A 12,278-nucleotide genomic window follows, 5' to 3' on the forward strand; every position below is an offset into this window, starting at 1 on the left:
TAAGTATATAACATAAATACGGCCCAATAAGCAAGCTTATTACATAACTACAACACTGGAATCAAGCTAATTACATAACTACAACACCCGAACCCAGTTCAGTAGATAACTACAGCATAAACCAAATTTAGTACATAGAAATACCAGAACTAAGCTCATTGCATAAATACAGCCCCCCCCCCCAAAAAAAAAAAAAAAAAAAAAAAATACAGCCTCAGAATATATAGAGCCCCAGAACCAAGCTCAAAACATTATACTTCAGCAGAACTACGTTCAAAACATAAATATAGCAGCAGTACTAAGTAGATAATATAAATACAGCACTAGAACCAAGCTCAGTACCTAACTACAACACCAGAACCAAGTTCAGTAAAAAAATACAGCCCTGGAATATATAAATACAGTCCCAGAACCAAGCTCAAAATATAATATAGCGGCATAACTTAGCTCACAATATAAATACAGCACCAGAACCAAGCTCAGTACATAAATACAGCACAAACTAACTTTAGTACATAGAAACAATACCAGAACTAAGCAGGTATTGTTCCAGATCGGTAACATTAACTGTCTAGAATTTTTGACAACCTGTTAAAATTAGCACTTATTGCTCCTAATAAAATGTGAACACAGGGACATAGCTAGGGTGGGACAGGGGAGGCATATGCCCCAGCTGCAGTCAGGACTGAAGGGGAGGAGTGCTGCTATCCTAGCAACTTAACCCCCCTACAGCTTATCTGGAAAAGAGCCAGTTCTGCAGGAAAAGAACATTACAGCCTTGCACTAACAGAGCTTGTTCTAATTGGAATGGCTGTAGCTCTGGTTCTATCAGTGCTACCAACGTGCCTCTGGTGTCATTTTAAAGTCAGTATTATAGGCCCCAAATTGACATCTATAGCACTTATAGAATCTGAGCTACAGCCATTTAAAATGGGGTCAGGAATGTTGAATTCACAACTGTCATTTTGGTGCAGAGCCAGTGGAAGTGAAGTCTGCAGTTTTTGGAGGGGCATGAAAAAAAATGTTTTACCCCTGGGTGATAGAACGCCTAGCTATACCTCTGCTGCACATGATCATGCAGTAGATAAAACCAAATATCTTTATGTCTGTATAAGAAAATGTGCTTCTAATAAGTAATGTGGATGGAATGAATTTGATTATATTTGCTAATGATTGTGTTCTTCGCTGCAGGTGTGATGCGGGATACAGCGGATCAAAATGTGAAAAGAAGGACTTTAATGTGTTATACGTAGTTCCAGGCCCAGTACGGTTCCAGTATGTTTTAATAGCAGCAGTGATTGGTACCATTCAGATTGCCATCATCTGCGTCGTAGTTCTTTGTATAACAAGGTTAGTAATCTTTTGATTGACTGGTATCATATTTGTTAGGAGCTGACACAAGCGGGGAATTAAAAAAGTACATTGTGCTCTGCCAAAAAAGGTTAGGGCTAAAGATAATTATGTACTAAAGAAAAGTTAGACCTCACAACTTGCAATATTTGCAGATGATTATTTTGCTAATGGATGGTAATTAGAGATGAGCGAGCCTACTCGGCCACGCCCCCTTTTTTGCCCCAGTACCGCGATTTTCGAGTACTTCCGTACTCGGGCGAAAAGATTCGGGGGGGCGCCGTGGGTGAGTGGGGGGTTGCAGCCGGGAGTGGGGGGGGAGAGGGAGAGAGAGAGGGCTCCCCCCTGTTCCCCGCTACACAACTCCCATCATCCTTCACACAACCCCCATCATCCTTGACACAAACCTAATCATCCTCAACAGGCTTTCAGTGAATCCCCCATTATCCTCTACAGTCCTCTAAACAATTCCCCTCATCCTCTGCAGTACTCCAAACAACCCCCATAGTCCTCTACTGTGCTGCAAAACAATCCCCATTGTAGTGTCCCAAAACATGTATACCTGGCCCCTCCATAATTGTCATACATGTCATGTCTTCAGTGCGGATGCAATGTGCAAATTGTCCTGCCTGCTGTAATGTGTATTGCACAGCTGCAGCATGTAAGAGATTATTGTCTGAAAGTGGCTGGGATATGTCTGGGAAAAATAACGAGTTTGTCTAGTCACGTGGTATTGAATGATATAAATATGAGTGATTGAGAGTTAGGCCCCCTGTCCACGACTGTGTATTCGCCGGCGGTAAATCGCCAATGAATCACGCAGGATGAAGCTTTCCATAGCTTTGCTATGGAAAGCGCTGCCCCCGTGTCCACGAGCGGAGAATCATTGCGCGTGCTGCGAATTGCCCCGATTCTCCGTGGTCAGCCTATCTATTAGACTAGGCTGACCAGCGAAAATTCGTGTGCGGCTCCTGCTCCATAGAGGCGGCTCCCGCGGCGGAGATCTGCCACGGGACTTCGCAACGCCCGTGGACTGCCGGCCTTAGTTGTGGTCTTCTATCTTCTTCAATGGTTGTGAGGAGTGTGAGTGCCGGCCACATGCGGGTACTTTCAACCTTCATGTGGTGAAGGGATAGAAGCAGAAGAGAGGTATTCTGAGCTCCCCAATTCCAGAAACTGCTTGTGAGGAGTGAGAGAGAAGAAAGGAGTCCGCCGTGCTGTGTCCACGCTACAGAGTACAAGTGAGTGTCAGTGGAGTGTTCTTTTCCTTCGTCCTTCTCCGGAGTGTTCCCTTGCCAGGATCGTAACCTTACAGATAACTTAGCCTAAAGGTCCGATGCCATCCTGTGTTCTCCTCCCTGACCTTGCCTAACTGTCATTGTTGCACTGGCATGTGAATACTTGTATTACCAGTTCCAGTCACCGCCCATTCACAGTGATTGAGGTATTTAAGCATAACAGTGTGTGAACTCTATTAGTTCTACTGTGGGAGCATCAGCAGTGTGAAGGGACGATGGCATCACGAGTGACAACTTCCACTACACATCCCTATACAGGTAACCGCTGTCCCAGCGTTGCATGGAAAAGGCCTAGCGGTGCCTTGGCCGAGGTTGCATGCATCCCTCCGGGGAGGAGTCTGGCAGAGCCACCATGACAAGTGCCATCTCTACCCCGCCAGCTCCTCAGCGTGAGCCTTGTCTCTCGGTCGCTGCAGGACTCTACACCATCATCAAGCCTGGACACAGAAACCTATTCAGACTCAAATGCTGTTTGCGGCCAGAGGCCCGTTTCTGACACCAGGGAAGGAACAGGAATACAACGCAATTAATCCGCAGTACACTTCAGGGTTTATCAACCACACAATAAGACTTCTAAGTCTCCGAATGCACGTCACAGGTGGAAGTCTGAGCCTCAGACTCCCATGTAAAGTCTAATATATGCAGAGAGAGTGACAGCATTCCAGGCGTACAAAATCAGAAAATAGATTTATTCCTCCATAGACGCGACTAGAGATGAGCGAGCGTACTAGTCTGAGCTTGATACTCGTTCGAGTATTAGGGTGTTCGAGATGCTCGTTACTCGAGACGAGCACCACGCGGTGTTCGAGTTACATTCACTTTTATCTCTGAGACGTTAGCGCGCTTTTCTAGCTAAAAGAAAGACATGGAAGGCATTACAACTTCCTCCTGTGATGTTCCAGCCCTATTCCACCCCCCTGTGAGTGGCTGGGGAGATCAGATGACACCCGAGTATTTAAATCTGCCCCTCCCACGGCTCGGCACAGTAGCATTCTGACAGAGTTCAGGGACAGTGCTGCTGGTGCTGCTGCTGCTATAGGGAGAGTGTTGGGAGTTATATTAGGCTTCAAGAACACCAACGGTCCTTCTTAGGGCCACATCTGACCGTGTGCAGTACTGTTGAGGCTGCTGTGAGCAGTGTTGCACAATTTTTTTTTTTTTTTGTATATCGGGCGTGCAGACCATTGCGTCCTCATTCTGCAGTCATTGTACAGAGTATAGGGCCAGTACTGATGAGGCAGGGACAGTGGGAAAGGTGAAAGAGATATACTGTCTATATAGGCAGTGGGCTTTTTCAAAAAAATTGGGGAAAAATACTATACTTGGGCTGCCTGTGACCGTCTTCAGTGTACTGCGTGTCTGCTGGGGGTAGTAGTCCTAATTAATATGCAGCTAAGCGTTACAGCAGGCTTGCGCAAAATTGTTTCCTGGCTCTGCTGTCTCCGTTACATCACCGCCGTCATCCCGCCAGAGGGAAACAGTATGCATAATATACGCTGCCTACAGTATCTGTCTGCTGTATCAGTTCAGCATTTAAAAAAAATAGAAGCAAAATACTTAAGGCCTACTAGTGGCCTTTGGCCACTTGAGTGCTTCTGCGCTGTGAATTCCACAAGCTCAGTCATACGCACCTACGTCTCAGTGCAGGCGTGCGCAAAATTGTTTCCTGGCTCTGCTGTCTCCGTTACATCACCGCCGTGATAGCGGCAGAGGGAAACAGTATACATAATCTACACTGCCTACAGTATCTGTCTGCTGTATCAGCTCAGCATTTAAAAAAATAGAAGCAAAATACTTAAGTCCTACTAGTGGCCTTTGGCCACTTGAGTGCTTCTGCGCTGTGAATTCCAGTAGCTCAGTCATACGCACCTATGTCTCAGTGCAGGCGTGCGCAAAATTGTTTCCTGGCTCTGCTGTCTCCGTTACATCACCGCTGTGATAGCGGCAGAGGGAAAAAGTATACATAATATACGCTGAATACAGCATCTGACTGGTGTTTCAGCTCACCATTTAAAAAAATTGAAGCAAAATACTTAAGGCCTACCACTGCCCTTTGGCCACTTGACTACTTCTGCGCTGTGAATTCCAGTAGCTGAGTCATACGCACCTACGTCTCACTGCAGGCGTGCGGAAAATTGTTTCCTGGCTCTGCTGTGCGTTCCGTAAGCGAAGTCAGCCTCCAACCACAGGCCAATAAGCGGCACATTTAATTACAGCGTTCTGTTTCTGCTCTACTCGTACTACACCATGCTGAGGGGAAGGGGTAGGCCTAGAGGACGTGGACGCGGAGGCCCAAGTCAGGGTGTGGGCTCAGGCCGAGCTCCTGATCCAGGTGTATCGCAGCCGACTGCTGCGGGATTAGGAGAGAGGCACGTTTCTGGTGTCCCCAGATTCATTTCACAATTAATGGGTCCACGCGGTAGACCTTTATTAGAAAATGAGCAATGTGAGCAGGTCCTGTCGTGGATGGCAGAAATTGCATTCAGCAAGCTATCGACCACCCAAACTTCTACGCCGTCCACTGCTGCAATTCTGAATCCTCTGGCTGCTGCTCCTCCTTCCTCCCAGCCTCCTCACTCCATTACAATGACACATTCTGAGGACCAGAATGGGCAGCAAGCAATGGTGACCAATGCCCAACCTTTGGAAAGTTCCCTGGGTCCGGGGGATGAGGCTGGGGACTTCCGGCAACTGTCTCAAGAGCTTTCAGTGGGTGAGGAGGACGATGACGATGAGACACAGTTGTCTATCAGTCAGGTAGTTATAATTTCAGTAAGTCCGAGGGAGGAGCGCACAGAGGATTCGGAGGAAGAGCAGCTGGACGATGAGGTGACTGACCCCACCTGGTTTGCTAAGCCTACTGAGGACAGGTCTTCAGAGGGGGAGGCAAGTGCAGCAGCAGGGCAGGTTGGAAGAGGCAGTGCGGTGGCCAGGGGTAGAGGCCGGGCCAGACCGAATAATCCACCAACTGTTTCCCAAAGCACCCCCTCGCGCCATGCCACCCTGCAGAGTCCGAGGTGCTCAAAGGTGTGGCAGTTTTTAACTGAGAGTGCAGACGACCGACGAACAGTGGTGTGCAACCTTTGTCGCGCCAAGATCAGACGGGGAGCCACCACCACCAGCCTCACCACCACCAGCATGCGCAGGCATATGATGGCCAAGCGCCCCACAAGGTGGGACGAAGGCCGTTCACCGCCTCCGCTTTGCGCCACTGCCTCTCCCCCTGTGCCCCAACCTGCCACTTAGATCCAACCCCCCTCTCAGGACACAGGCACGACCGTCTCCCGGCCTGCACCCACACGCTCACCTCCGCTGTCCTCGGCCCCATCCAGCAATGTCTCTCAGCGCAGCGTCCAGCCGTCGCTAGCGCAACTGTTTGAGCGCAAGCGCAAGTAAGCCGCCACGCACCCACACGCTCAAGCGTTAAACGTGCACATAGCCAAATTGATCAGCCTGGAGATGCTGCCGTATAGGCTTGTGGAAACGGAGGCTTTCAAAAACATGATGGCGGCGGCGGCGGCTCCGCGCTACTCGGTGCCCAGTCGCCACTACTTTTCCCAATGTGCCGTCCCAGCCCTGCACGACCACGTCTCCGGCAACATTGTACGCGCCCTCACCAATGCGGTTACTGGCAAGGTCCACTTAACAACGGACACATGGACAAGCACAGGCGGGCAGGGCCACTATATCTCCCTGACGGCACATTGGGTGAATTTAGTGGAGGCTGGGACCGAGTCAGAGCCTGGGACTGCTCACGTCCTACCCACCCCCAGAATTGCGGGCCCCAGCTCGGTGGTGGTATCTGCGGTGGTGTATGCTTCCTCCACTAAACCACCCTCCTCCTCCTACGCAACCTCTGTCTCGCATTCAAGATGTGTCAGCAGCAGCACATCGGCAGCAGTCGTTGTCGCGCGGCGTGGCAGCACAGCGGTGTCCAAGCGTCAGCAGGCCGTGCTGAAACTACTCAGCTTAGGAGAGAAGAGGCACACGGCCCACAAACTGCTGCAGGGTCTGACAGAGCAGACCGACTGCTGGCTTTCCCCGCTGAGCCTCCAACCGGCCATGGTCATGTGTGACAACGGCCGTAACCTGGTGGCGGCTCTGCAGCTCGGCAGCCTCACGCACGTGCCATGCCTGGCCCACGTCTTTAATTTGGTGGTTCAGCGCTTTCTGAAAAGCTACCCATGCTTGTCAGACCTCCTTGGAAAGGTGCGCCGGCTCAGCGCACATTTCCGCAAGTCCAACACGGACGCTGCCATCCTGCGGACCCTGCAACATTGGTTTAATCTGCCAGTGCACCGACTGCTTTGCGACGTGCCCACACGGTGAAACTCTACGCTCCACATGTTGGCCAGGCTCTATGAGCAGTGTAGAGCTATAGTGGAATACCAACTCCAACATGGGCGGCGTAGTGGGAGTCAGCCTCCTCAATTCTTTACAGAAGAGTGGGCCTGGTTGGCAATCATCTGCCTGGTCCTTGGAAACTTTGAGGAGTCTACCATGATGGTGAGCGGCGATGCTGCAATCATTAGCGTCACCATTCCTCTGCTATGCCTCTTGAGAAGTTCCCTGCAAAGCATAAAGGCAGACGCTTTGCGCTCGGAAACGGAGGCGGGGGAAGACAGTATGTCGCTGGATAGTCAGAGCACCCTCATGTCTATATCTCAGCGCGTTGAGGAGGAGGAGGAGGAGGGGGAGGGGGGAGGAGCATGAGGAGGAGGGGGAAGAGACAGCTTGGCCCACTGCTGAGGGTATCCATGCTGCTTGCCTGTCATCCTTTCAGCGTGTATGGCCTGAGGAGGAGGAGGATCCTGAAAGTGATCTTCCTAGTGAGGACAGCCATGTGTTGCATACAGGTACCCTGGCACACATGGCGGACTTCATGTTAGGATGCCTTTCTCGTGACCCTCGCGTTACATGCATTCTGGCCACTACGGATTACTGGGTGTACACACTGCTCGACCCACGGTATAAGGAGAACCTTTCCACTCTCATACCCGAAGAGGAAAGGGGTTCGAGACTGATGCTATACCACAGGACCCTGGCGGACAAACTGATGGTAAAATTCCCATCCGACAGCGCTAGTGGCAGTTCCGAGGGCCAGGTAGCAGGGGAGGTGCGGAGATCAGGCAGCATGTACAGCACAGGCAGGGGAACACTCTCCAAGGCCTTTGCCAGCATTATGGCTCCCCAGCAAGACTGTGTCACCGCTCCCCAGTCAAGGCTGAGTCCGCAGGAGCACTGTAAAAGGATGGTGAGGGAGTACGTAGCCGATCGCACGACCGTCCTCCGTGACGCCTCTGCCCCCTACAACTACTGGGTGTCGAAGCTGGACACGTGGCCTGAACTCACGCTGTATGCCCTGGAGGTGCTTGCTTGTCCTGCGGCTAGCGTCTTGTCAAAGAGGGTGTTTAGTGCGGCTGGGGGAATCATCACGGATAAGCGTACCCGCCTCTCACCCGACAGTGCCGACAGGCTTACACTCATAAAGATGAACAAAGCCTGGATTTCCCCAGACTTCTCTTCTCCACCAGCGGACAGCAGCGGTACCTAAACAATACGTAGGCTGCACCCGCGGATAGAAGCATCGTTCTCTATCACCATCAAAAACGGGGACCTTTTAGTTTCATCAATCTGTGTATTATATTCATCCTCCTGCTCCTCCTCCTGAAACCTCACGTAATCATGTCAAACGGGCAATTTTTCTTAGGCCCACAAGGCTCAGTCATATTCCTTTAGTAAACAATGTTTATACGTTTCAATTCTCATTAAAGCGTTGAAACTTGCACCTGAACCAATTTTTATTTTAACTGGGCTGCCTCCAGGCCTAGGTACAAATTAAGCCACATTAGCCAAAGCGATTAATGGGTTTCACCTGCCCTCTTGGTTGGGCATGGGCAATTTTTCTGAGGTACATTAGTACTGTTGGTACACCAATTTTTTTGGGCCTTCGCCTACAGTGTAATCCTAGTAATTTTTATGGGCTTCGCCTGCACTCATGGTACAGCAAGGTGTGTGGGGTTGGCCTACACTTTTGCTACATAAACATATTGCCAGTCTTACTGGGGCATGCACTGTGGGCCGAAGCACACCTGTATTGTATGTGACGTTAGCTCTGCTGAGCAGGGTACTGCAATGGGATACATTTATGTACCGCCGATGGGTTCCAGGGAGCCACCCATGCTGTGGGTCCACAGGGACTTCACATTAGGGATTTGTACCTGCCAGTGTCCATGTATTAAAAACCCCGGTCAGACTGGGGCATGCAGTGTGGGCCGAAGACCACCTGCATTTAATCGGACGTTACCTCAGCTGTGATGGGCAATGCAATGGGATATATTTATGTACTGCCGGTGGCTTCCTGGGACCCACCCATGCTGTCGGTCCACACGGAGTTGTAACTGCATGTGTCCACTTCTAAAGAACCCCAGTCTGACTGGGGCATGCAGTGTGGGCCGAAGCCCACCTGCATTAAACCTGACGTTACCTTAGCTGTGATGGGCAATGCAATGGGATATATTTATGTACCGCCGGTGGCTTCCTGGGACCCACCCATGCTGTCGGTCCACACGGAGTTGTAACTGCATGTGTCCACTGCTAAAGAACCCCAGTCTGACTGGGGCATGCAGTGTGGGCCGAAGCCCACCTGCATTAAACCTGACGTTACCTCAGCTGTGATGGGCAATGCAATGGGATATATTTATGTACCGCCGATGGGTTCCAGGGAGCCACCTATGCTGTGGGTTCACAGGGACTTCACATTAGGGATTTGTACCTGCCAGTGTCTATGTATTAAAAACCCCGGTCAGACTGGGGCATGCAGTGTGGGCCGAAGACCACCTGCATTTAATCGGACGTTACCTCAGCTGTGATGGCACTGCAATGGGATTTATTTATGTACCTTAGGTGGGTTCCAGGGAGCCACCCATGCTGTGGGTCCACAGGGTCTTCACAATAGGGAGTTGTACCTGTCTGTGTCTACTTATAAAAAACCCCAGTGTGACTGGGGCATGCAGTGTGGGCCGAAGCCCACCTGCATTAAACATGACATTACCTCAGCTGTGATGGGAAATGCAATGGGATATATTTATGTACCGCCGGTGGCTTCCTGGCACCCACCCATGCTGTCGGTCCACAGGGACTTCACAATAGGGAGTTGTACCTGCCTGTGTCTATGAATTAAAAACCCCGGTCAGGTTGGGGCATGCAGTATGGGCCGAAGCCCACCTGCATTTAATCTGACGTTAGCTCTGCTGTCCAGGGCACTGCAATGGGATACATTTATGTACAGCCGGTGGGTTCCAGGGAGCCACCCATGCTGTGGGTGCACACGGAATTTCCATTGCGGAGTTGTACCTGCCTGTGACTATTTATAAAAAACCCCGGTCAGACTGGGGCATGCAGACACCTTGACAGAATGAATAGTGTGTGGCACATGGGTTCCCCATTGCTATGCCCACGTGTGCAGCTCCTCATGGAGGTGGCACAGGATTGGATTTCTCTTTGCTTCTGTACAGCATTGTGGGCTATCGCCCCGCCCCTTTTAAAGAGGGTCACTGCCTGGCCGTGCCAACCCTCTGCAGTGTGTGCCTGCAGTTCCTCCTCATGGCAGACGCACTTATAAATAGACATGAGGGTGGTGTGGCTATGAGGCCAGCGTGTGGCTCACATTATTTCTCTCTTTTGCTGGTTCTTTCTGTTTCTGGATCTCCCGGTCTCTATCTTCCACTGTTGTTCAGTCGTCGCTGTGGGCGGTGTCACGATGTCGATGGGGTAAATTGTGGCGTATTTATTCACTAACAGAAGAATGGAAGTGCACAAAGTTATGATGGCAATCAGGCAGTTCACTTTCTACCTTAAAATGACTTGTTGCGAACGATCGTTAGCTAAACCCTCTCTACTTTGCACTTAATAGGAAATCACGTCAGTGCTGTAAAAACGTATCAATATTACTGTAAACAGATCAGTCCCGCTCAACAGAAATATGGACCACGTACTAGAATAAAGGATTACAATTCACTTTTGGTGATCAATACCCCACTCAGTCTTCTAGGAAAGCTGATTTCCCTTTTTACTCAATGCGATTTTCCTTTAAATAGCACAGTCCTTAAACTGTGTTCGAGCACCCGAAACTTGCATAAAGTCCAGCATCCATAAAGCTATTCCTGCCTCCTATGACTAACTTGCTAATTAACTGACCGACTCCCTTTCTGGTGTGCACACCTAGTAACTGGTCAAGGCCAAGCTCACTTACAATTCCATTGCACGGGAGTCACCGAAGCTACCGACTCAGACTTACATTGCTGACCTTGCATTAGCCTATCACAGTTCACTTGGATCTTTGTCACAATGCTGACATTTCCACTGGGATGTGGCTCTAGCACAGAATCTTGCTCTTGCAGCTCCCAACAGTCTCTGGTATTCAACCCTAAGCGGCTCCTGCTGCCTCTGCAGTCTCTCTAGACTATTGCACCCCTTCTGATAGCATTCTCAGCAGCACCTACACTTGTTATAACAGTGCCTGTATAATGAAAACAAAGATCTGGTACCATGTTAGCCAGTAGAGCAAAATGTGATTGTTCCCAGCAAGAGAAACCAAGTAATCTTGTGGATATGATACCTTTTAATGGCTAACAAAAATGCGCAATGTAATAGCGAGCTTGTGATCCTCTCGGGTTCTTCGGGTTCTTTAGCCTGATGAAGAACCCGAGAGGCTCGCTATTACATCATGTATTTTTGTTAGCCATTAAAAGGTATCATATCTACAAGATTGTGTGGTTTCTCTTGCAAGAAATTGTCCTTCTATTTGGGGAGCTTCAGACAGTCGATCAGCATCCTTTAAGCTTCGGTTCTTCAGATCAGCATGCAAATTTTGGCATACATAGTATTTTGGCAAATCTCATAGTCCATTGCCATAGCAACAGTTTAACCTTTTAGGGCAGCCCCCTACACTGTCTCTCTTAGTCTCTACCTTTATCTCTATCTCGCTCTCTCTCTCTTCCGTTTGCTCTTTGTCTTTCTCGCACTCTCCTCCTGTTGCATGTTTTCCTTGTTTTTCTTACTCTCTCTCTCTACCTCTAAGTCTCGGTCTCTCCCTCGATCTCTCTGTCTCTATGTCTCTCCCTCGATCTCTCTGGCTCTGTCTCTCACTATATGTCTCTCCCTCTATCTCTCTAGCTCCCCCTCTCAGGCTCTTTTACTTTTCCTCTCTTTCAATCCATAAGTTTTACCCTCTCTCTCGGTCTGTCTTGCTCTACTGGTCTCTGCTCCATCTCTCTCTTTAGCTTTCTGTTTTTGTCTTATACAGTGGTTCCTCGGGATGCGAATGCCTCAGCTTGCAAGTTTTTTGACTTGCAAGCAGGCTCTCTCCCGAATTTTCGCTCTGATTTATGAGCAAAAACGTGGGGTATAAGCCTGCTTGCAAGTAAAAAAACTTGCAAGCTGAGGCTCAGGGGGGGATTTATACTCACCTGTCACCGGCGTTTCATCCTCGTGATGGCTGTCGCTCCCTCCTCCACGCTGACACAGAGCATTGCTATCTGGATGAGCGGCTTAAATGTCCCACCTCCAGCAAGCTAATGCTCTGATTGGTTAACTCAGCGCCGCCTTTCATTGGCTGACGTGGGGCTG

At 49.8% G+C, this 12,278-nt stretch overlaps 1 protein-coding gene across 2 annotated transcripts in view; it reads left to right on the forward strand.

Annotated features, from left to right (window-relative positions):
* TMEFF2 (transmembrane protein with EGF like and two follistatin like domains 2) overlaps positions 1–12,278 on the forward strand; it is an 895,617-nt gene that overhangs the window by 844,617 nt on the left and 38,722 nt on the right. For both annotated transcript variants that reach the window (XM_066577156.1, XM_066577157.1), the window contains exon 9: positions 1,192–1,350. In XM_066577156.1, the coding sequence (XP_066433253.1) occupies positions 1,192–1,350 (159 nt within the window). The remainder of the gene's footprint in view (positions 1–1,191; positions 1,351–12,278) is intronic.

Source organism: Eleutherodactylus coqui, chromosome 8 (genome assembly GCF_035609145.1).
Source record: "Eleutherodactylus coqui strain aEleCoq1 chromosome 8, aEleCoq1.hap1, whole genome shotgun sequence".
Taxonomy (NCBI): Eukaryota; Metazoa; Chordata; class Amphibia; order Anura; family Eleutherodactylidae; genus Eleutherodactylus; species Eleutherodactylus coqui.